Source organism: Lacerta agilis, chromosome 4, assembly GCF_009819535.1.
Source record: "Lacerta agilis isolate rLacAgi1 chromosome 4, rLacAgi1.pri, whole genome shotgun sequence".
NCBI lineage: Eukaryota > Metazoa > Chordata > Lepidosauria > Squamata > Lacertidae > Lacerta > Lacerta agilis.
Window position 1 is genome coordinate 18,320,365 of NC_046315.1, and position 25,274 is coordinate 18,345,638.

At 45.5% G+C, this 25,274-nt stretch overlaps 1 protein-coding gene across 1 annotated transcript; it reads right to left on the minus strand.

The window, feature by feature from the left end:
• Positions 1–985: 985 nt before the first annotated feature.
• TMEM123 (transmembrane protein 123) lies at positions 986–24,970 on the minus strand. The gene is made up of 5 exons (XM_033146186.1): positions 24,737–24,970; positions 14,226–14,282; positions 7,483–7,692; positions 5,722–5,875; positions 986–1,457 (listed from the first exon to the last, which is right to left on the minus strand). The coding sequence occupies exons 1-5, from the start codon at positions 24,789–24,791 to the stop codon at positions 1,433–1,435; spliced, it is 501 nt and encodes a 166-aa protein (XP_033002077.1). The 5' UTR covers positions 24,792–24,970; the 3' UTR covers positions 986–1,432.
• Between the last annotated feature and the right edge of the window lie 304 nt (positions 24,971–25,274).

Here is a 25,274-nt window from a genome sequence, read left to right on the forward strand (position 1 = left end):
CAGGTCCAATGACCGGCATCTGCAGGAAGAGCTGGGAATGTCCCGTCGAAACTCTGGAGAGGCAGTCATTGCAGACAACGCTGAGCTTAAGGCAACACAGGTCTGAAACAGCTTCCTATGAAGCACAGTTCTTGTTTGAGCAACAGAAACCATACTATGGCTTATTTGTGGTAGCTGTGCGATGAAGCCACGGTTTAAAACAAACTGTGGCTTAGCGTGACAATGCAAACTAGTTCCTTGAAAGAGGAATTACGGCTCATGGACAAGCCTGCCCTCCTCTTTTGCATCAGGTAAATGTTACGCTACGAAATATTAAAAAAAGAGCAGAGGCAAGAGCAGAAGAAGAAATATATATTGTGTACGCCACGCAAACCCTCTCTCTAAACAGTGTTTCGTCCTTTAAAGAACATCCCCAGAATGTATTCAAGTTTAAATAATCCCCAGTGGAAGCTTTCTTACGAATCTGCCTTTCTTCTCAATGACGTTTAACAGACACAAGCCTGAATTCAAGCAACGAACTAGCCAAGGAACTGTATATATCACGCAGGCGGGCAACATGTATTCACAGCCAATTCATATGACACACTGTACTGAACCTGATAAGATTTCACCACACACGGAACCAGTGGAGCAATTACTTTGACGTACCTTCCCAAACACGTCTTTGCTTTTTGTGGTTCAAGGTTGCGCTGAAAATTAACTGGAATTATATACCTTGAGCCCAGCGGGGATTAGCACACGGACGATGCATCATTATATATAAAAAAACCACACACGCGCGCGATAAACGAAAAGAAAGCAAACAATTCTCCTGCCCGAATGCAAAAACCCTTTCACGCACCCTTGTATATAATAAAAGTAGAAAAAATATTTTCCTCAAAAGTTCAAGGCACATGCAACGTCAGATCATTAACAAAAATATTTTTCTCCCTGCCCAAACAACCCCATTCCACAAATTGAAGAAGAGCAACATGGAAAAGGTTGCTTTTGGATTCACCTGCCATCTTGAAAAACAGAAGCTTGGTTTATTTGCTGAACGAAAGGACTATGTAACTTTAAGAGTGGCAGACATAAGCATGTTCACAGCATTGTGTTCTGTTGTGGAGCCCACATCTCCTGATTTTCAGCGTGTAATGGCTAAGAAGTCACAACTTTTAGCTAAGCTCATGTCTTCAGTCACCAAGTAGGGACCAGTTTTGTAGACGGTCCTCAGAACTCTTCAGTGAAAGCACTTTGAAATATTCAGCATCCTTGCAGAATCTGGGTCCCCCATAATTTTACAGAAAGGTGCCCCCCCCCCAAAAAGCAATTAAGCACCCAGTGTAGGCTCTGGACAGTTTTTCATTAAGGCTTGTTTTCCGTAGGCGGAAGAGATTGCTTCTAAAAGCAGGAACAAGAGTGAGGTTTCATCTATGTCTTCTGAGTGAAGGCTTTAAATTATGGCATCGTGTTCATCACTGGAAAAAAGAAGACAACATTAAGTACTGTATTAAATTTACACTGATGAAGCATCACTCGATATATTGTGTGTAGCAGACCTTCTTAGTATATGGGCTTACTTGTGGTGCTCGGGCTTTTCGTTTTTCATTGTTTTTATTATTTTAAAAAAATAGTCCCCCCCCCATTTTTTCAAACCAACACCCAATACAAATATCCCATTTGGCTCCCCTCCCCCGACTTTTGTGGTTCCTTCGGTTATAATTTTCTTACCGCATCTCCTCAATAGTCCAATTTTCATTTATTCTCTCACTATTTCTTAGTCGATAGTTTTAACTATGAGTTTTAATATGATCCTGCTAATGAATCTGTACATAATAATTTTCCAAACAATTTACACAATCCCCCCATTCTTTATTAAAAGTTGTTTCCTCCTGGTTTCTGATTCTTCCAGTGAGTTTTTGACATTTCAGAATAGTCCATTAGTTTTATCTGCTACTCTTCCTTGGTTGGAATGTTTTCCATTGTTTTTAGCTGGTTTCAGTGTAAGTTGCTTACACTGTGACTAAAAAATGTCATAAATAGTAATAGTTTAACAAATCATAAAACTGATTTGGACTCAAGTTACCTAGGGTATCAGTGACATCTACAGGTGAAACTCAAAAAATTAGAATATCGTGGAAAAGTCCATTTATGTAAGCAATTGTTTTCATTAGCTACTGGAGTTTAACATGAGAGACTCATGACATGCAAAGCGAGATATGTCAAGCCTTTATTTGTTATAATTGTGATGATTATGGCGTACAGCTCATGAAAACCCTGAAGTTAAAATTGTTAATTTGGGGTTCTCATCAGCTGTACGCCATAATCATCACAATTATAACAAATAAAGGCTTGACATATCTTGCTTTGCATGTCATGAGTCTATCTCATATATTAGTTTCACCTTTTAAGTTGAATTACTGAAAGAAATGAACCTTTCCACAATATTCTAATTTTTCGAGTTTCACCTGTAAGCAGTGAAGTTTTTTTATGACAGTCTCTCTCAATGTAGTGCTTTCCAGATGTTTCGGCCTAGAACACCCATCAGCCTCAGCTGATGTAGTTGTAGTCCAAAACACCTGGAGGGAACCCCATTGGGGAAGGCCACCTTATGGGTTCGGGCCACAGCCCATGGTGAGTGACCACTGTTCAGCAGTGTCCATTGTACAGTTGGACCCAAGCATTATTTTCTAGCATTTTCACTTAAAAAGATCCAGTAAGCAGGAGATCCCAGAGGTTTACCGTTAGATGGACTAATTATGTGATCTGGTATAAGGCAGCTGCTCATGATCCTCAAGCCAAGACAGCTAGAGATAATGCTGTCACTTGACTGATCAACAATGCTTGGAAAGGAAGGGAAGAGTCTACCAACAGGGATCAAAGCCAATTCATGGGTCCCCTCTCTTACAAAATTGGGCGGGGAGGGGGAGAGCAGCAGAATAAGCCCCCTGTGACACAGTACTGTGTGCCGCCTTGTTGGTCGTGCCACTACCAAGGTCTCCCTGGTTGGTGCCAATCCATGACAGGGCCTTTTTAGTTGTAGCTCCTTGCTTGTGGAATGTGCTCCCTAGCAAGTTGAGTCTGTCTTCATCATTATTAACCTTCAGGAGGAATTTGAATTCCAGTTGACCCAGGCATTTGGCAGCAGAAAAACACCATCCCTGACAACTGGATGGAAGAACGTTTATAACTTCTTTTAGAATGTTTTTGCTTTGTTTTCTTTTTCGATAGTTTGTCTGTTTGATGCCCTGGGCTCCTTAGAGAGGAAAGGCGCAATATAAATTCAATAAATAAATACTGCAATGCGTGGTTCTTCCATCTGTCCACATACCCTGCCCAATCCTTCATAATTAGCATTTTCCTACTTAATATGGGGGCAGAAGTAGCGGACACACGAGGGATTTTTAAGCATTACTTTAAAAAAAAATGGGGGGGGGGGAGATGACAGAGCCAGCTACGTTAACAAGGAAAATATGTCAAGGATATATACATGCGCAAGTGTGTCAGAAAGATCTTGCACACATGCGTACAAATGTGCATGAATGCACTGGCAAAACACAGCTTGATAACTACAGCACATCAAAGTGAAGTGCAAGGAAACTTCTGGATGGTCGAGATTAGATGGACCCCCCACCACTCAAGGCTAAGCCTGCCTTGGGCTAAGCATTCCATGCATAAATGGGAGTCTGGGACTGCAAATAAACAAATGCAAAGATAAAACAGGCTGAGCTCACTGAGAAGGAATGGCAATGTCCGGCATGCCAATTCTTCCTCCTTTGTCCTAAATATAGTTGACTTTGGAGCAAAGGTCCAATCTGCCTCCGCCCTCCAGAAGAACAACGAGGAGGTGCTGCCCCTGGGCATAGCTTCGCACATTTTTAAGCAAGTGGAATAATGCACCTAGGTATCTAAAGGTGTGGGGAATCATTGGCCCTCCAGATGTTGCTGAACTTCCCATCATCCTTGGCAATTGGACTATACTTGCGAAGGCTGATGGGAGTTGTAGTTAAGCAACACCTGGATAAAAGATGAACTTGTTGGTCCACCTAGATTACACTTGGGTCCCTTCCAACTCTATGATTCTATGACATCCTGTTCTCGGTGGCCAACCAGATGTATGGGGCAAACCTGCTGGCAAGACATGGGCGCAAAAGAACTCTTGTGTGGTTTCCAGCAAACTGGTATTCAGAAGCAAGTAGTCTCTGACCAGAGAGGCCGAGTATAGCCATCATGGCTATATTATTTAATAATAATAATAATAATAATAATAATAATAATAATAAAAAATTTCTATGCCACCGATCTGATTGGGTTACCCCGGCCATTCTGGGCAGCTTCCAACAAAAAATCAAAAATGCAATGAAACATCAAACCCTTAAAAACTTCCCTGAACAGGTCTTCCTTCAGATGTCTTCTTAAAAGTCAAATAGTTGCCTATCTCCTTGACATCTGATGGCAGTGTTCCACAGGGTGGGTGCCACTACCAAGAAGACCCTCGGAGCTGGAACTCAAGTGTCCGGGCTGAACGATGGGGGTGGAGATGCTCCATCAGGCATACTGGGCCGAGGCTCTTTAGGGCTTTAAAGGTCAGCACCAACACTTTGAATTGTGCTCGGAAACGTACTGGGAGCCAGTGTAGATCCTTTAGGACCTGTGTTATATGGTCCCGGCAGCTGCTCCCAGTCACGAGTCTGGCCTCCAAGAACTTATGCAAGAAATCTGGAGGGCCGAAAGTTTCCCTAAAGAGCTCACAAACATATTCCTCAATGTTCACAGTCTGACAGCACTGCTGAGTTGTTTAGCTTTGCTCAAGGGCTAACGCAAAAAGCGATTCTGAACCAAGACGGGGCTACGTGCACATTCGTAAGGTGGGGTTTTTTTTTACGAACAGCAGGGAGGGACGGAAGTTTATCACTGATAAGCTGCAGAAGCTATGAGGCCAGCAAGGTGGCTGAGAGAGTTCAAAAGAGGGGATGTCCCAGAGAGCATGGCCTCTCCCAATGCCGAGAAAAATCAAAGGAAGCCATCAAATGAAACGAAGCAAGCAAACAAACAAACAAAAAAAGGGCTTTCATGGTTAGACAGGAGCACATAGCAATGTGGTGTTCGTGCCGGTCTTGCCTAGAACAGGGACAAAAACTGCAGCATGGATGAAAACACAGGCAGGCATTTGGGTCACTAGAGCACTTGTTCCTGTACCCCATTAAATGTGTGAAGATTGTGAGCCCAGTCCAAGGAGACACTGGGAGAGTGGATCTGCATTATACTGTCAGAGGCAGTATAATGCCATTTTGGGGGCCCAGGAGTTCTGCAAAAATGTCACAGGAGGATACTTGCACAGCACTGCCAGGGCACACACAATGGGCTGTGCTCAACTAACTACAATTCAGAGTAGACCCACGGACATTAATGAACCTTAAGTCCTGCCCATTAACTCCAATGGGTCTACTCTGAGTAGGAGCAGCACCAAATACCACACCTTATGCTTTGGATGCTCACTGGAGCCACGCTGGCTATGAATGCAGAGTGTTGCCTTGCACTGCACCAGAAAATTTAGATCCATTTAGATCTGTTCGTGGGCAATGACTCCCCAAGGTTTCATACATGGAGATGCCAGGGAAGTTTGTTTGTTTTGTTGGAACTTATTAGTCACAAAAAAGTAAACTCAAAGCAACTTACAATGTAATACAAAAATTAAAACCAACAGGTCAGCAAAGAAACACTCCACCGACTGCTACATACATGGTTCGGTACTGGACGCCCCGTTTCGCGTGGTACGTCCTGCATCCGACGTAGCCAACCGCAAGAAGTCCCAGCGTCAAGACGATTCCGCCGATGAAGCTGCCTGCGCTGAATCCTGAGGATGAGACTTGAGCCGCTGCACCTTTGGGAGTGACTGAAAGAAGACACAAAACCAGCAGACATGCTTATTATACAAGGCGCATTCCCCAAAGTATTATGCCCCAGAATGCTGGGTGAGAGTCATGCCATACACTTAGGCCACCACTTCACACCGGCATGGCTCCCCCAAAGGATTCTGGGAAGTGTAGTTTGTGATGCACGCTGGGAGTTGTTAGGGAGACCCCTTACAGAGCAACAATTCCCATAATTCCCTGTGAAGAGAGATGGTTTGTTGAACTATTCTGGGAATCTCAACCAAAACACCCTCCTTTTAAGAGATAGCCCTGCCCTTTGGGGCAACAGAGAACAAGTCTTTGTTCTCTTCGGTGTGATGGTCCTTCAGGTATTTGGAGAGTGCTATCATGTCCCCCACTCCACCCTGGTCCTCATCTTCTCTAGTCTAAACATGCTGCTCCTTCAACCCCCCTCATAAAGTAAAGGTAAAGGGACCCCTGACAGTTAAGTCCAGTTGCGGACGACTCTGGAGTTGCGGCGCTCATCTCACTTTACTGGCCGAGGGAGATGACATTTGTCCGCAGACAGTTTTTCTGGGTCATGTGGCTAGCATGACTAAGCCGCTTCTGGCGAAACCAGAGCAGCACACGGAAACGCTGTTTACCTTCCCGCCGGAGCGGTACCTATTTATCTACTTGCACTTTGACGTGCTTTCAAACTGCTAGGTTGGCAGGAGCTGGGACCGAGCAACGGGAGCTCACCCATCATGGGGATTCGAACCGCTGACCTTCTGATCTGCAAGCCGTAGGATCTGTGGTTTAGACCACAGCGCCATCTGCATCCCTTCAACCCCCCTCATAAGACCCCTTTTATATAGCATCTTCACTGCCTTCCTATAAGCCTGTTCAGATTTGCCTGTATCATTCTTAAAATGTGGCATCCAGAACCAATTACAGTACCCATGACAATGTCAGTCCAGTGCAGAATGAAGTCTATCGGTTTGCATGACTTATTTTACTGCAGTCAAATCACACCGCTGACTGGCTACAGTCCCAAGAGCTTTACGACATGTCTTCACCTCTGCTTTTAATCCCGTCTTTATCTTTTTTCCAACTCCCTTTTTCTGAGGGGCTTAAAACTGATGAGCTCCTCAGACGACTACCCGAATGAACCTTCGTACCTTATTTCTCACAACCAACTCTCAACTTGGCCCTGCGTACCTGAAGGAGCGTCTCCACCCCCATCGTTCAGCCCGGACACTAAGGTCGAGCGCCGAGGGCCTTCTGGCGGTTCCCTCACTGCGAGAAGCAAAGCTACAGGGAACCAGGCAGAGGGCTTTCTCGGTAGTGGCGCCCGCCCTGTGGCCACCAGATGTCAAGGAAATAAACAACTATATGACTTTTAGAAGACATCTGAAGGCAGCCCTGTTTAGGGAAGTTTTTAACGTTTGATGTTTTATCGTGTTTTTATATATGCTGGAAGCCACACAGAGCGGCTGGGTTAACCCAGTCAGATGGGCGGGGTACACGTAATAAAAATATTACTATTATGATGGAACAATTCCATGGAGGATAAGTCTACCGAGGGCTACTAGTTTTCAGCGTCTTTTCCTTTCCTACTGGGCCGTGGCTGCAGATCAGCACATACCTGTCGCAGAAGCAGAAGGCAAAGTAGCCTTGGAAGTCGCTGTGGTCACATTAGGAGACACAGGTTTCATTGTGGTGGGCTTTGCGCTCGTTTTATTTTCAGGATGGGCACTGGTGGTTATGTTGGTGCCGACTGTGGTGGCAGGAGCAGTCGGGGTCGTCATGTTTGTCGCATTGTGGGCAGGGGTGGTAGTATTCGCTTTAAGAACAGCTGCGGACATGGCAAAACAGTAGTTTTTTTCCTGAGGTTTTTTATTTTAATTAAATTTTAGTAATACTAAAGAAATGCAAAGACATACAAAAATAAGGCTACTATTTACATACACATTCATATAAATCCTTCCCACCCCCCTACCTTCCCACCACCACGCCCTTTGACCCCCCCTCCACAACACCTCGCCTTATCTTACAGGTTCAATACTATCATTGCAATTTTTAATTTTTAATCTCATTATGACATTCCTAATTTCTACTTTACTCCTTTAATCTAAGCATATCAACATATTTTTTTTCTTGAACAGTGTTTGTCCATGTATTCTTTGAAACACTGCCATTCTGATCTGAGTTTTTGGTTTGTCTGTCTCCATATGTATGCAGTTAGCTTTGCCATTTCTGTAAACTGACTTAGTTTGTATAGCCAGTCTTCTTTTGTGGGTATTACTTCACTCTTCCGTTTGCTGGCATATACTATCCTGACGGTGGCTGTAGCATATAAGAAAATTGGCTGTAGCATATATGAAAATTCCCTTCTTATTCTGTGGTATGTCTTTTCCCAATAAGCCTAATAAATATGCCTCTGGTTTCTTTTGTAAATATGTTTTTAACATTTTTTTGAGTTCTTCATGAATCATGCCCCAGTAGGTCTTTGTTTTTTTTGCAGCTCCACCAGATATGGAACAATGTCCCTTCCTTTTTCCCGCATTACCAGCATAAATTAGACTTATGGCAAAAAAGTAGCTTTATGACTACCCCATAGCCAATGTTAAAAAGAGACATTATGGGACTCGATTTAAGCAATAATTCATTTTTTAAAAAAATTCTGCAGGAATTTATTAATATTTATTCAATTTGCCCATCACCCTACAGGGGGGCTGGCTTGAATAAAATATTGGGGGGGGAGCAGAACTGCATAACTGATCACATGATGCAATGCACGCACACCATTTGAATACAGAACAATTGGGACCCAATAGATTGATCCAGCATAATATTCGTGTTGTGGATTTAGAGACCGCACTCCACATTTTCACGATGACCTTCCCACCCCCCACGGCTTATCAAACTGCTGATTACTACTTAGCAAGGAGGAACGTCCTTAATACAAGGCGCCTCAATGAAGATAAAGTCTCAGATGTCAACCAGAACTTGTGAAACGGCATTCTGTTCCTTGTATTAACCTTGGGGAGCCAAGCTGAGCTCCCCCACCCCTCTCCGCTGCAGCTGAATTTTCATCAACGAGAAGAAGATGGATTGCATCAATGCTCGGCGGGCAGGGAATCAAATTCACATCAAGTATGCATTCCTTAGTGATGTGTTTTGAAAAGCAGGTAGAAAATAGCACAGCAGCTTGAACAAAGGTATGCACTGCCTGTTACAATAAAAAGCAGAGCTTTGGTGAATGTTGAATGATTCCTGGCAATTATCCACGTTTTGGGAGGATACTGAGAAAACTCAGTGGATTCCCAGGAATTTCCAAGCATCTTTTGCCAATCCTCAAATTTCTTTATTTCTGCTATTATTTACATCAGAGGTGGGGAACCTCAGACCTGGAGCTTAAGGCTCTATCTGACCCGTAAAGGTAAAGGTAAAGGGACCCCTGACCGTTAGGTCCAGTCGTGTCCAACTCTGGGGTTGTGGCGCTCATCTCGCATTACTGGCTGAGGGAGCCGGCGTACAGCTTCCGGGTCATCTGGCCAGCATGACAAAGCTGCTTCTGGCGAACCAGAGCAGTGCACGGAAACACTGTTTACCTTCCCCCTGGAGTGGTACCTATTTATCTACTTGTACTTTGACGTGCTTTCGAACTGCTAGGTGGGCAGGAGCTGGGACTGAGCAATGGGAGCTCACCCCGTCGCAAGGATTTGAACCACCGACCTTCTGATTAGCAAGCCCTAGGCTCTGTGGTTTAACCCACAGCACCACGCATTAGGACTAGCCTATTGTACAAAACAAAACAAAACATTTCTTGCCCCGCTGGCGTGTGACCACCGGGATTGTTCAGAGCTCATGACCCCTGATGCCTAACAACACAAATACCGAATTAGATTTTAATTGTTTTGTTTAAGTGTTTCTGTCAAGATGGCTACTGCTTGTATGTTCTTTGGTAAATTTCAGATAATGTACCTTTAAATTTCCTGTAATTCTATGTGATTCATTGCACATGTTGAGAGCCTTTATAATGCCACGAAGGTTTTGCCAACAGCATCAGCACTTTTTTAGTGAGAGCTGATCCATGGCCATTTGATGTACCTTTGGGGACTATTAATTTGGCATGCATTTATTATTGGTTGGTTAACATGCAGGCCTGCCATTTCTTTCACTGGGCTGTATTTGAATGTAAAGGTTTTCATTTCATATTATTGCTAGCTGATGAAGATTTAACAGTGAAACAGTTCATTAACCTGGAAGAATTGTATTGTCTGCTGCTGTGCTCGGAGCACCCTACTACGACGTTTGGAGCACCCATCATCTCACATTTGTAGGATATTGCCTGTGGAAAGGCCTTCTGCCTCCATTTCACAGCGATCTTTGACAGTGACTTACCACTCCCACCATTCCTGTTCATGGAACATTTATTTGATTCTTATTAGTTTGTGACTCCATGCACACATTATACAGTGGTGCCCCGCTAGACGAATGCCTCGCTAGACGAAGGCATTCGTCTAGCGGAAGGCTGCCCCGCAAGACGAATTTGTCTATGGGGCTGCCTCGCAAGACGAAAACTTTTCCGATTTTTTTTCCGTCTAGCGAAAACTGTGGTTTACATTGCCGCTTCGCTAGACGGAAAACCCGCTAGACGAAAAAACTTGCAGAACGAATTATTTTCGTCTAGCGGGGCACCACTGTATGTCTTCTGTTTATGAATTCTGAAGCAGTACCCACTATAATAAAGTGGAAGTGTCTCTGCGTCCAGTCCCTGTGTCCGTGGGATTGCACTACTGCAATCAGCTGTTGGGACTTGGAGCGCAGAGACTTCGGGAAAGGTCGGTGCGAGGAGAAGGTGGGAGGGAGGGAGGAAGGAAGGGCGGGGCCAGCTGGCTGTCAGTAAGCGAGGAGCCAGGGAATGCCCGGACGTGAGAGCGGGAAGGCGCAGGGGCGGGGACGAGAGCGAGGGGGCATGTCTGCGAGGCTGGGCGTGCGCGGGGAAGAGACCGGGCTGAGAGCGTTGACGTCGCCTTCCCCTCCCCAGCAACAGCGCCGCTCGCTTCTCGCAGCCCCGCCCGCGGCTCGAGATCGTGCAGCCGAGCGTGACGCGGTGTCCTAGCGCCCGTTAATTTAACGGGCATAATACCCACTAGTAGTGTTATAAAAAATATTGTCAGTATCTTATTAGCCGACGTGTTGCTTGTTGTTGTTCAGAGTGTTCTGTTTTGCAACACAGGGGACTTTCTTCGGTGCCTAACAACACAAGCCTGAACAAATCATTGCATGCCAAGCCGACCACAGTTCCACAGCCACGGTTTAGTGAGGGTGTAAGGTGAAAGGGGGAAAGGGGGAAAGGCCTGCTTTCAAACAAGAAGCTAACAGGCCTGTTGCAGAAACTGCTCCGACGCATTTTGCAGCAAACTTTTAAAAAGGAAGTTCTTCAGCAGCCTGCAAGCTGTGGTTTCTAAAGTGAAACTGCACACATCCTCAAAGTAGTCTCATCCCATCCATCTCTTGCGTCGTACAAGAGTGCGCTTAATGACACACACACACACACACACACACACCCTCCCCAAATTCAAAAGACAGTGTTAATTAAGGCTTGCTAGCCATCGGGCTCTTTCACTGATGTACTCACCTTGCAGCAATTAGGAAGCGGCGTTCCTTTGCGAAGCATGCGTGAAATATAGGAACACATCAGATACATGAGGCAGACCAGGTTTCGAATGCCGGAAAGCAAAACCCTCCAGAAAAAGGATGGCCTTCACTAAACATCAAAATGTGCTCTCTCTCTTTTGGAGTGTGTGTGTCAAAACGTGCTTTATTTCACGCAGCACTTTCAATGCTCGTGTTAAACCCGCAACGAGTCACACTGCTTGGTCAATACAATGGGTCAATGTAGATGGTTGAAGCTGCTCAAATAGGTGTGACAACATTTCCACTCATTCATGGATAGGCTCAACGATGCTCTCCACCTATCACAGGGAATGTTTGTGTTTGTGCACAGGGAAGGAAGTGGAACCATAATTTCTGCCCCTTCCACACTACTTTTAAGCAGAGGCTTGACAGCCATCTGTCAGGAATGCTTTGATGGTGTTTCCTGCTTGGCAGGGGGTTGGACTGGATGGCCCTTGTGGTCTCTTCCAACTCTGTGATTCTATGATTCTATATCCCAGCTTTTCTCCAAAGAGCACAAAGGTGGTATACATTTTTCTCCCACTTGATCAGTTAACCTCCCAAACAACCCTGTGAGGTCAGTTAAGCTGAGAGGCACTGACTGGCCCAATGTCACCCAATGAACTTCATGGCTGAATGGGGATTTGAACCCGGGTCTCCCAGGCCCTAGTCTGACATTTGAACCACTACACCACACTGGGTCTCCAAAACAGATGTGCCAGAAATGCAGTTTGAACCCACGCCTCCATCCAGAGACCAGAACACCCAGCCCCATGATGGGAAGGCTTCTATCTGCCTTGAGTCTGGTGAATTTGTCCATTCAGCCCTCGTGACACATTCAGAGCAATTCGTAAAAGAGTCCGAGCATGTACAGAGTCCTTGTGTGTAGGCTCTGTTTGTACAATTAGGGAACTTGCAGAGTGAAGCATCCCCAGTTGCACAGAGGTTCCTTCACGGGTTAAGGCTGTCTCTTTGTTCCCTCTTGGAACATGTGCAAAATTCTGAGGTAAAAATATCAACATTTAGCAAACACACACACACATACACACACACACAGCCTTGAGGAATGGGGCTGCAGGTAAAGTTAAGCTCAGTACTTTTCAATTGCCAAGCTCATTTTGCAAATACAATGCTCGAACCTCAATCACACAATAAAACATCAAGTTTTTCAAGAGCAGCAAAATTAATCAAAACCGGACTTAAGCAACAACACTGAAGACAAAAGTAGCATCAAAGCGCTCAAAAAGGAGGGATGACAAATAATAGAATATAGAAAAGAAAGTGTTTCACAAATAAACCACAACTTTTGCTTTTTTTGCCAGTGAAAGGCATAGGAACGACCACTTGTGCCACATCTTGCCTTAACTTGCACATGGCAACATGCCAAGCCGTGGTTTCTCCAAAGCAGGTAATTAATCTATGACGAAACACTCAAAAGCTGGGTTGTTGTTGTTTTGAGTTGGGGGTTTCCCTCCCCCTTTTCTTTTTTTGGCCCCCGGTGCCTTTGTTCTAGGTACAAACACAGAAACTGGAGCTAGACATTTGGAACCAACAACTCCAAAATAAACGTTTCTCAAAAGTCAGCAAAATAATTAAAAGCGAACCAACCAACCCTACAACTTTAGATCAGGATCATGGATCTGAGCCCCTCACTGGGTGAAATTTTCCTGCATTACAGGGGGTTGGACAACTAGATGATCCTCATAGTCATTTCCAACTCAATGATTCATGGGTGGGGGGCGATGGAGAAAGAAAAGAATTTTTAAGAAGTTCTTCTGAATAACAATAAGGTTGTTGGAGTGTCGTGTGTGGGTTTCATTGGGTGCTGGGCACATAGGGAACTCAGTTACTTGTATGTATTCGGCCTTCAGATACAGGAATGCATATAATTAGATCATTTTCAATGTTCTTAATGTTTTTTATTTTTAATTGCATTATTTAATTATATTTTTAATTGCATTATTTTATTATGCTTTTGGTTTGCCGCCTTGGGCTCCTCTGGAAGGCAGGATAGGATAGGATAGGACAAATTAATAAATAATAATAATAATAATAATAATAATAATAATAATAATAATAATGGCTTAAAATACAACAGTGGGTGCCACCCCAAAATTTAACAACACACCATAATTTCAGGCATGCACTTTAAACCATCATGGCTTCCTGCAAAAGATTCTGGGAAGTGTAGTTTGTGAGGGGCACTGAGAGTTGTTAGGAGACCCCCCCCCCCGAGCTGCAATTCCCAGAGTGGTTTAATGATCAATCTCAGAGGCAGCTCTGGGAATTGTAGCCCTGTGAGCCAGATATCTGCAGCCCAAGGCTCTTGCGAAAAGAATTGCTCCCTAAATGGAATTGCTTGCAAGAGTGTTTTATTTGAATTGCAACCTTAAGACTCAGCCAAATAATAATAATACGGTAATAATTCCGACCTGCTCTCTGGGGTACCCTGCCCAATGTGTGAAAAGTGTATCATACATTCCTGAGCAGCGACTCCAGCAAGGCTGTCCTTGCCTTCTTCAACATAATCTTCTTTCCCAATGCCAGTTAAGCAATTTCTCAGAATAGAGAGGCAACCCCCCCTTTCCACAAGCTGTTTGGATAAGCAAATGACTTCATTTGCCTTGGATTTTGGGGCCACAGGTGCAAGTGCTTTCATCTTAGTAAAGCAGAAGGGGGGAAAAAGATTAAGTAGAGACTTACTTGTTATTGAACTTGAATGGGGAGCTGAGGAGGTCACATTCGGTCCTGTAGAAGTCACTGAAACAAACGCACATAACATATCAATAAATACATTTGCATCATTTTACCTTTCAATGCCCCATGTCTGAGAGGTGGCCAGAACCCATCCACCTATCAAAGTTGCCTGCCAGAGGTGGGGGAAACTAGGATTCAAAGTGTTGGTGCTGACCTTTAAAGCCCTAAATGACCTCGGCCCAGTATACCTGAAGGAGCATCTCTACCTCCATCGTTCTGCCTGAGGTCCAGCGCCAAGGGCCTTCTGGCAGTTCCCTCACTGCGAGAAGTGAGGTTACAGGGAACCAGGCAGAGGGCCTTCTTGGTAGTGGCGCCCACCCTGTGGAATGCCCTCCCATCAGATGTCAAGGAAATAAACAACTACCTGACTTTTAGAAGACATCTGAAGGCAGCCCTGTTTGGGGAAGGTTTTAATGTTTGATGTTTTATCATGTTTTTAATATTCTGTTGGGAGCTGCCCAGAGTGGCCCAGATCTGTATTATTAGATCTAGGTTGCCAACTGGATCCAGTTCCTCGGCCCTGATCTTGCTCAACACCGGGCTAAACACAAGAATCTTGCAACTACAAGTACAATGGCGAAAGGCCCATAAAGCTTGGGATATTCACGACAATTTCTAGGAACTTGGATTTGACAACGTTAACACCATGGACCGAACCGGTCCGAAAGAACATCTTTTATGTCTCCAGCCTGGGTCTTAACGCTTTGGCTGCAATTCTGTACATACATTGAAACAGCATGTCCACTGTGTCATATGTAATGTCTTGTAACAAGTAAGTAACGGTGTGATGGGATCTGTCTCGCCCATGAAGAGGACTTGCTTTGGAAAAATATGCTCGATGAATATCCTGTTTGATGGACCTTTCACCAGAGCAATGCAATCTTACACAAACTTAACTGCAAGAAGATCCCATTGATCCCAGTGAGTGTGGCCCAGTTCAGACATCACATCATTAATCATGCTTTATCGGGGGGGAAACTTTGCGTCTTAGTGCTTTCTCCGTATTAACCACTGGCCTTTGAGAAGATATTGTGGTTTGCTGAACAGTTGTCCGTGACATCTGAATCAGGAACCGGATCAGATTTAGATTTCTTATCCTTGTTGGGGAAGGAGAACCTACAACTCCTATCTTCCTTGACCACTGGCTGTGCTGGCTGGTGCTGATAGGACTCCAGCCACCTCTGCAGGTCCACCTGTTCCCCATCCCTGACTTAAACCATTGTTTCCCTGTTTGGTTGCCACTGGAAATGTTGCTTGAACAAACCACAATATCCTCTCCCTAAAGCCAGGAACACGAGGGGAAGGGCAGAGCACATAGACATTTCACCGGCAGTATCTCTTTCCCAACGCTTTGAGGAACAGATGGCAAGGAAGGGGTGCCTGGGCAACCTGCAGACATCAGCTTTGGGATAAACACGGCAGCATGCAGAGGTCTGTACGTAGGCACTCTGTTCTCCCGGACGGCTTGCTAAGAGCTTCTGGAACCCACGCTAGGTGTGCGGTAAGCAGATTGTCATGCCCTGCCCCCCCCAAAAAACGACAAAGCGGAAAAGGAAGAGATGCAGATTAGATAAAGACTACAGTGGTGCCTCGCAAGACGAAATTAATTCGTTCTGCGAGTCGTTTCGTATTGCGAAAAATTCGTCTTGCGAAGCACGACCATAGGAATGCATAGGAATGCATAGGAATTTAATTCCCATAGGAATGCATTGAAATTTTCGTCTTGCGAGGCAAGCCCATAGGGAAATTCGTCTTGCGAGTCACCCTTTCGTTAGTGAATGCCTTTCGTCTAGCGAGTTTTTCGTTGTGCGAGGCATTCGTCTTGCGAGGTACCACTGTATATGGAGAGCTTGCATAAGAAGAGAGGGCTGTTAGGAACTGGCACTCTGCTAAACACAGATTCCTATGCTGGCTGGGCCACTGGAAAAGCAATAGCACCCCTCTTCCATTTGCCTATGCCATTCGGTAAAAATAAAGAAATGAGGGTTTGGGGAGGTGGGGGTGGGGGTAAGTCACAGAAAAGAGAGAAATGAGAAAACCTGGTCACCTTTTATCAGGTATATGAAGCAGAAAACTGCCTTCTCACTGCCAAGGTTTAAAAAACGAGACATGTAATCATGTGTGTTGATGTGTATATGTTAGGGTCGCCATATTTCCAAAAGTGAAAATCTGCACACAAAGGTTGCCGAGCTATTTTTAAGGAATTTCACCAAAATCTACGCTTCTGAAATATGTGTGTGTGTACACACACACACACACACACACATGTGCTCTATGGGGAGCTGGCTTCAGGCACCAGCGCCAATGCCAAACCAACTCTGTGTTGCAAAGATGTCTGCAAACATGACACGAAGGCTGGCAACATCAGCTCTGCCATGTGACAAACCCTTGCAGACAACTGCAGTGCTTGGAGACACATAGTCAAGTTGTGTGTGTATAGCAGTGACCAGAGGACGAATGACCGCCGGGAGGAACGCAGAGAGAAGAAACACCATGGTGAATCTGCAGCAGCACAACCGGACACCTTCATCCTCCCCAGCTGTAACAAAACATGTCTCTCCTGCATCTGTCTCTACCGCCACAGCAGGCACTAAACTCTCCAACAGTTTGACTTTACCCCCAAAGGCACACTCCTCCATTGTCTCCCAAGACAGATGGGTGCCATCGTATACAGTGAGGGGAAAAAGTATTTGATCCCCTGTTAAATTTGCCCGTTTGCTCTCTGATGAAGAAATGACCAGTCCATAATTTTAATGGTAGGTTTATTGTACCTGTAAGAGACAGAATAACAATAACATTCTGATGATTCATTCAACTGGTACTTTCCCAAACACAGAAATTACACCTGTTGCTTTTTTCCACCTGTTAAAGGTAAAAGAAGCCTGTCCTCCTTTTTAAGGTCTGAGGTGTCTGTTGACACTAGGAATCTGGGGCACTGTCTTGTTTCCATACCTACAGAATAAGGTGCATGTCTTTCCCTCATGATGTCTGTGTCTTTATTTTGGAGATGTGGCACGAGATCAAGTGTCCAACTTATGCTGCAGGGCACAGTGAAATTGCAGGCTGCCATGCTCCATATCTAACCCACCCTTTTCAAATACCTCTAAGGTTCTCCAGGCATCTTTGGTAATACTCGTGGCATGCAGAAAATCTCTCCCCCACCCCATCACTTTCCCTCTTGCTCCCCGCCCCCCCACTCAGGAATCTCCAAAATTAAAATTGCTCTCCTGCTTTCTGCCCTCCTTCTAAGATATAATGTGTATTTTTTCCCCCTTAAAGAAAACTTGACCTAGGTCATCTGTGAAATGGCTGTAGGGTGGCCCAGAGACAAGTTAAGCAGGTGCCACTCACCCTATCGCTGCAAATCACCACAAACTCAGCCCTCCAGATGTTTTGGGACTACAGTTCCCATCATCCCTGACCACTGGTCCTGTTAGCTAGGGATGATGGGAGTTGTAGTCCCAAAACATCTGGAGGGCTGAGTTTGCCTATGCCTGATTTAAAGCAAAGAGGGTGCAAAGCTTAATTTCAAAATACAGTGGAACCTCAGTTTTTGAGCATCTCAGAAGCTGAACATTTCGGAAGCCAACCGCCGAAAACCCGGAAGTAATTGCTTCCGTTTTCGAAGGCGCCCTGGAAGTCGAACAGCTTCCACTGCGAGTTTTTCTTTTTTCTCAATGGATTTTCTAAATGGATTGTTCCTCGGTTTTCGAACGTTTCGCAAGTCGAACGGTCTTCTGGAACAGATTACGTTCGAAAACCAAGGTTCCACTGTAGTGCTTTTGGAAGAGGAGAGGGAGTAAGTTACACCCTGGGGAAAATTGGTTTAAGAGGGGTTTAAAAATGCAATGAACAATGTTTTCCAAAATAATCCGCAGCGCACACCTTCCATTTCCTCCTAAGGCTGTTTGCTGCAATTGTTTCCCCGGCTGCTGTTCTGATGCCGCTTTCCTCCTTGGCTAATGCTTTCTATGCCTATGTGGTGAGCAAGACCAACCGGCAATGCTACCCAATTCGATTTGGCTACCTGCTGTTGTTTCTGAGCACAGACAAAACCAGTTCAGAGCACTATTAATACTTCCGGCACCAAGAGATCCTACTCAATCAGAGATCATTATTCTCCCCTACCAGTCAATGACACCCATGCAGAGTGAGAGCCGTGCTTCCTAAAGAGGCAAACTTTTCCATCTTCTTTTGCAGCAATTTGGGGAGTTACCCAAAGGCATGGGTAGGCAAACTAAGGCCCAGGGGCTGGATCCGGCCCAATCGCCTTGTAAATCCGGCCCGCGGACGGTCTGGGAACCAGCATGTTTTTATATGAGTAGAATGTGTCTTTTTATTTAAAATGCATCTCTGGGTTATTTGTGGGGCCTGCCTGGTATTTTTTTTACAGAAGTAGAATGTGTGCTTTTATGCATCTCTAGGTTGTTGCAGGGCATAGGAATTTGTTCTTTTTTTCTTCTTCAAAATATAGTCTGGCCCCCCACAAGGTCTGAGGGACAGTGGACTGGCCCCCTGCTGAAAAGGTTTGCTGACCCCCTGCCCAAAGGGATGCCTTTCTTACACTGATGAAAAAACTCATGAGATATCCCCTTTAGCTTAGCCCTACTAACAATGTTTCCGCAGTTCACTGAAGTTGTGAAAGTACTCTTTTTATCAGTGCTTCTCAAGCTATCTGATGTGCTGGAGTGGGATTTCCCCCACCCAATGGGCCAGGAAGTTTGGTCCCTGAAGCATCCCACCTAACCTGGGCGGTGGGGTGAAGACATTGTGGAGCAGCAATGGTCCATGGATCACACCATTTTACAATATGTAAGAATAGCCACACTGGTGGATCTGTTGGTTCCAACGCAGATGCTACTCTCTGGCTCTTGAGAAAGATTGTTGGAACAGTAAACTAAAATACACGCGGAGGGTGGAAAAGGAGTAGAAAGACAGAGGGAAGCACAACACCGTTGTGGTTTTCAAATGTTCAAGCAAAAACTTGCAAGATGTGTTTAAATTGTCTGTTTGCCTCTTACCAACTGGGTTTCCTGCAAATCCCCAAACCTTTTCAAAGCTACTTGACTTTTCTGGTAAATGTCACAGGAAATACAACCACATAAAATGGCTGATGCACATCCTTTTCGTTCCGTTTACCTTGTTGCACGATGTTCTGCACTTGCCTGCATATGAGGCTCACATTATTATCTGCTGATTTGGGGAGTGGGGAAGATACAATAGGCCACGTTGTCCCCAGTGAGATGAGTTTCACTAGACATCACCTAGGCTTGCAGTGGCCGTTTACAGCCCACTTCAGTCTGGGCCTTGAGACGAGCTCAAAGGGTCATAAATTATGTTTAGATACAGGAAGGCAAGTTATGTTTATTCCTAGCAATAATTTTTCACAGTGTTAGAAACTCAGATATAAAAACTAGGCGCCAAATGGCTCCTTCAACCAGGGTTGCTGTCGCCAAAATGGAATGCCTAGTTGCCATTTTGGGGGCCAGATGGCTTGAAGGTTGTATTTTTCAACACGGCTTTTTTGGTTCCTGTAATTAATTCTGATTGTGCAGATAAAATATCATGGTTAGAATTCTACATTGCTAGTGCGTGAAAACAGCCAAGGATCCCCAGGCACGCACCTCTTTGATGGTAGAGACGTCAGGCGTAGAGATGTGAAGGCCCGGGAAAAACCCGGAAAAATTGAAAAAATAAAAAATAGATTATGGAATGTTTTATTTTAACATGATGAATAAAATATTTTAAGGTAAGGGTTTCAAATATTTTATAAATCATTTCTAAAAAATATGTATGGTATATCAGATTATTCTAATTTCTGTGAGGACAAGCAAGTCCTAGGTTACAAACTGAACTCTCCAATGCAAAAACAAGATACATTTCTTCCTTTAGGAGGTGCTGTTGTCACCAGAAAAGAAAAAGGTTTCAGTTTTGTTTTTGCATGCGTGTGGTACGCATTGGTTTTGTTCCTCTTCACTAGGCCTCAAAGCACTGGAAGAAAATATAGAGCAACAAAAAGGGCCTGAAAGTATATAACCTTAATTACAGCTCAGAAAATGATTCTGATTAAATTTCATGCCCATTCATTGAAACTTAGTCCCACTTCCTTCTTCAGTTCTTTTTATGAGAATGTTTTTTTTTAAATACTGTGGAGAGGAAATATGAATAATTGTTACTTCTGGATTTTTAAAAATTGTTTTGTAGAGTTGTTTTTTTTTTGTTCCACATATACTTGTAAACCGTTCAGGAGACTGTTGCTCCATTTGTTACAAATACAAATAAATATTATTTTTAAAGTAAATTCTGTTTGTAATACTGGGTAATTGTTTGGATACACTATATATGTAATATGCTAGTTGTGATAATTTTATGCCCATTAAAATTGTCCATAGTTATATTTTATGTTTCTAAAGTAACAGAATGACTTTCAATCTGGAAAAGAAAAAAGAAGTGCTAATGCAGCATTTTTTTCAATTTTTCTGGGTTTTTTCTGAGCTTCAAAATTTCCGGAAATTTTACATCTCTAGTCAGGTGCCAACCTGGCACCCAGGCATCTTCACTTGGTCGCAAGTGGCTGATTTGTTGTTTAGTCGTGTCCGACTGTTCGTGACCCCATGGACCAGAGCACACTTGGCCGATGGCCAAGTGCAAAATGCGCCTGGCGAATTTCAAAAGCTGCCTGAGATGCTCCATCTATTTCAGAGCAACTGTGCTACCTCCCACACTGCACGTTAAATTTAGCACAGTTCCCTTCAGGCTTCTCAAGGGTCAAGGAAGACTGATTTATAACCCAGAAAGAGATAACGTAATCTTGAACTACGTCCTTAGTCAATATTTTCTTCCTAGCTCTTTTCCAAGGTCAGGCCAGCTGTTCCATCAGCTCTATCTGTGTGGGGCTGATTCAGCTGAGTCTTATATAGCAGCAAGATCACTGAAATCATCCAGAGGAAACTACATTAGTTGCCCCCAGTGTTTCAGAAACCCATTTGGCTTCAACCAGAAGTTGAGCATTGAGTGCCACTGGTGCCATACTGTGGAACACTCTTGCAGCACACATCTGTCACGTACCCTACATTCTGATTTTCAGGCAGACTTTTTTTAAAAAAAAAATGTCAACAGGCCAATTCAGCAGCTTAAACTTTCAAGATGAGCCAGCCATTTTATGCTCACCCTGCATTGCTTCTAATGGTTTAACTGTATCTCCTTTGAAGGGTTTTAGGGGAGGAGGAGTACCTCTGGTGGGGGGCATGTGATGCTCCTTCTGAGGTAGCTTGCACTCTTGGTCCCCTACCCTGCACTCAGCTCTCACCTGTGGCTCCCAGAAGCCGTCAGCATGCAACGGAGGCCACACCCCAGGAACGGCTTTGACTGGCTGGCTAAAACAGGTGAGGGTAGCCGACAGGTCTCAAACCCTTGGTGAGGGACTTCCCCTGCGTGCAAAGACAGGCTCTGGTGAATTGAGCTGACATGACCAATAGTGGCCCCAAGAAGGTGGTTTCTGCACTTGCTGTAGAGGGAAGTGAGGGGCAGATGGAACTCATCAACCTGGAAAGGCAGCCCATCTTGGAGAACTGCAGCCAAGCTGGTACCAAACGTATCGCTCTGCTTTCCAGTGAGGCCAAGAGGGGGTCTTGCCATCTGGGCAGCCCAGAAACTCCATACACACTGCCCAGGCTTGTGCCCCAGAGAGGTCACTTCGGTGCTGCTAATGCAGCGGTTTGACTTCACCTCCGGAAGAGCCAGTGTGGTGTAGTGGTTAAGAGCAGTAGACTCGTAATCTGGTGAACTGGGTTCGCGTCTCCACTCCTCCACATGCAGCTGCTGGGTGACCTTGAGCTAGTCACACTTCTTTGAAGTCTCTCATCCCCACTCACCTCACAGAGTGTTTGTTGTGGGGGAAGGAAGGGAAAGGAGAATGTTAGCCGCTTTGAGACTCCTTCGGGTAGTGATAAAGCGGGATATCAAATCCAAACTCTTCTTCTTCTTCTCTTCCGGAGGCGCACTCCATTCTCTCTCGAGACAGATGGATGCCAACAATCTCTCTTGTATACCGGCCAGATATATGAGAAGCAGTCTATAAACGTGTTTTATACATCAATATACTTCTATATTCTCAGGGGCCCTTCTACCCTCCAGGCACTAATCTGGGGACCAAATGATCCAACATCCTTGTGGATATTCAGACTTGCTAGCACCATCAGTCTAACAGGTTATGCAGGAGTGGAGCACATGCCCCCTGATGGTCACCAACTGGGGGGCTGAGCGCCAGCTGCGATTCCTCCAAGTTCCCCTAAAGACATGAAGGCAGTGGACCTTTGCTTTCTTCCTTTGATGCAAGTGAGAATGCAAAACAGAACTGTGTTCTCATGTCATGCTACATTTAAAACATAGTATACTGCAACATGCATGATCCTCAGCAAACCCGAAGTTTGGTAGCCCCTTCCATCCTCTTCTGCATCTGGGAGAAGGACTCTGAAAAATTTTGGTTTTGCCCAAACCGGGAACCACGGTTAACAATACCTATGGCTCGCCAACGGAAGCCAGCTCCGTAATCTATGGTTTAAAGTTGGTTTAACAATTAACAGCAGTCGGTTCCAAAACAAGACCACTTTAAACCATAGCTTATGAAGCTGGATTCTCTAAACCAGGCACGTCCAACAAGTAGATCGGGTTCTACTGGTAGATCACTGGACATCTGTGGTAGATCACTGGTAGATCACTGGCTCCCCCCAAAGAAGTTCAACAACATTGGCTCCCCTAAAAGATGCTCAACATTTTAGCCCTTCACCCCCCCCCAAAAAACAGGGCTTTCCTCCTGCCTCAGAAAATCTCAACAACTCTGACCTGAACCCCTAAAAATGGGCCTTCCTCCTCCCTAAAAAAAGCTGAAAAACTTTGACCTGAACCCCCCAAAAGGGGGTAGATCACTGCCAGTTTTTAACTCTGTGAGTAGATCGCAGTCTCTTCGGAGTTGGCCACCCCTGCTTTAAACAAATCACAGTGGGTGTTAATCATGGACAAAGCAGGAAGCCATGGTTGACTAAAAGCAAAAGTAGAGCTTTCTACATAAATAATGCTGATACTAACTATTGCCCCTAAAAGCAGACCTTGGGATTATGCAATTGGTGAATCTGCAAAGATTGCTCCGAAGTAACCGCTAGGCTAAGCTGGCCCTGACCTTGTGATTAAGAATTAGTAGCTCAAGCTATTCTAGCCTTCTGCAACCTGGTGCACTTCACTCCAGATGTTTTCAATCACAGCTCTCATCAGCCAGGCTGTGCTGGAGGAGCCTGATGGAAGTTGTAGTTAAAAAACATCTGGAGAGCACCAGGTGGGCGAAAGGCTGCTCTAAAAACCAACACTTGCCCTTTGTTGGCAAATAAATAAGAGAACAGAGTTTTGATCGGTGAGATTCTTATCTTAGCAAACATGTCTTAAGATCTGCAGCCTTACTTGGAAGGGTTTACTTCCAAGCCAACGTTCTGCCTCGGCATGTCAGTCTTTTGTTTACATGCTCTGGCCTTTGCTTTGGTTTCGCACAGATTGCTCAGGCAGCGCTTGCAGTTTACACTTCATCTCCCCAAGAGCCTCCCAAAGGACTAGAAATGAAACGACCCTCTTTCTTTTGGTAGCAACAAGAAGACCACGCTGTTCGTTACTCACCGAATTGCAATAAAGCCACACAGACACAAACAAACCTCAGTGACCTCAATCCTCCCTAAACCTATTTTCCAACAAGAAGCAAACTGCTTGCATGGTAGGTCAATTTCTGGCTGCGTTCACACGAAGGTCCCTTTGCCGTGCAATAAAGGATGTCGGACCGGGATGGAAGAAGGGCGTCCCAGTTCTATCTGCTCTGAAAACAGAGTCTAAGACCCATTGCTCCATCTGTTCTGGCACTGTCTATTATGACAGGCAGGGATTTGGGGACCGTCCAGACCTGCTATTCCCTCCGCTTTTTTCTTTTCTTTTTTAAGTTGAGATTTTGTTTGGAACTGCGCTTGAACTGAACCGGGGACCTTCTCCGCGCAAATATTAAAATAAAAGCACGTGCACTTCCTTTCCTGCGGCCGGCCGTGCAACCTCGACGGCGCGCACAACACAAATACACACGCGAGAGATACGCCGAGGTCGCCAAATAACTTCCACGGTTAAGAAAGCAGGGCCTTTCAAAAACTGGCGACCCCACTTCTGGAGCCGAGCCGCCTCTGCGGCGGGAAGGGGGGGGGGGAAACATTACAAAACCCGCGCAAGTTCCCGCTTGCAACAGAGAGGGAAATGAGCAAACCTTATTCGGATGCATCCCTTTCCGAAAAGCAGAGGGCGTGGGAGGCCGGGCAGGCGCGCGCGCGAGGGAACCTGGTCGGTGGAGAAGAGCGACGGCAACTTTCCCTTTTTCTCTCGTTCGCGGCAGGGGTCTTCCCCGCCCCCGCAGAAGAAGTAAAAAGGCGACTTACCCGACAGGGCAGCAAAGCAGACGGGCAACAGCGCGGCCACCAGCAGCAGCTTCATGGCGGCCTCGTGGAGAGGGAAGAGAGCGCCTTCCGAGAGCGAGGAGAACAAGGTCGACGAACAGGAGGCGATCGCAGGCGCTGCTCTCCAACCCCACGCGGCTCTGCTCCTTCCCCAGTTGCTGCGAGGAGCCGCGGGGCTCTCTTCCCACGTGATGGGCTAGGAGGAGGAGGAGGAGGCCGGGCGGCGGATGCGGGCCAGGGCGGGGAGCCCGGAGAGGCGCGCCATTGGCCTTTTGTCTCCGGCGCGCCCCTCCTGGAGAGGGAGAGCCTGGCCACTTGCAGCGCCGAGCGCGAGCAAGGGGGAGGGAATCGTAGCATTTGGGAGGGGCTACGAGGGTCATCTAGTCCAGTCCTGTCCCCCCTCCCCGCGCGCGATGCAGGAATCTTTCGTCCGACGTGGGGATTGAACGCACAACCCTCGGGAGGAGGTGGTGGACTCTCCTCCTTCCTTAGAGGTTTTAAAGCAGAGCTTGGATGGACA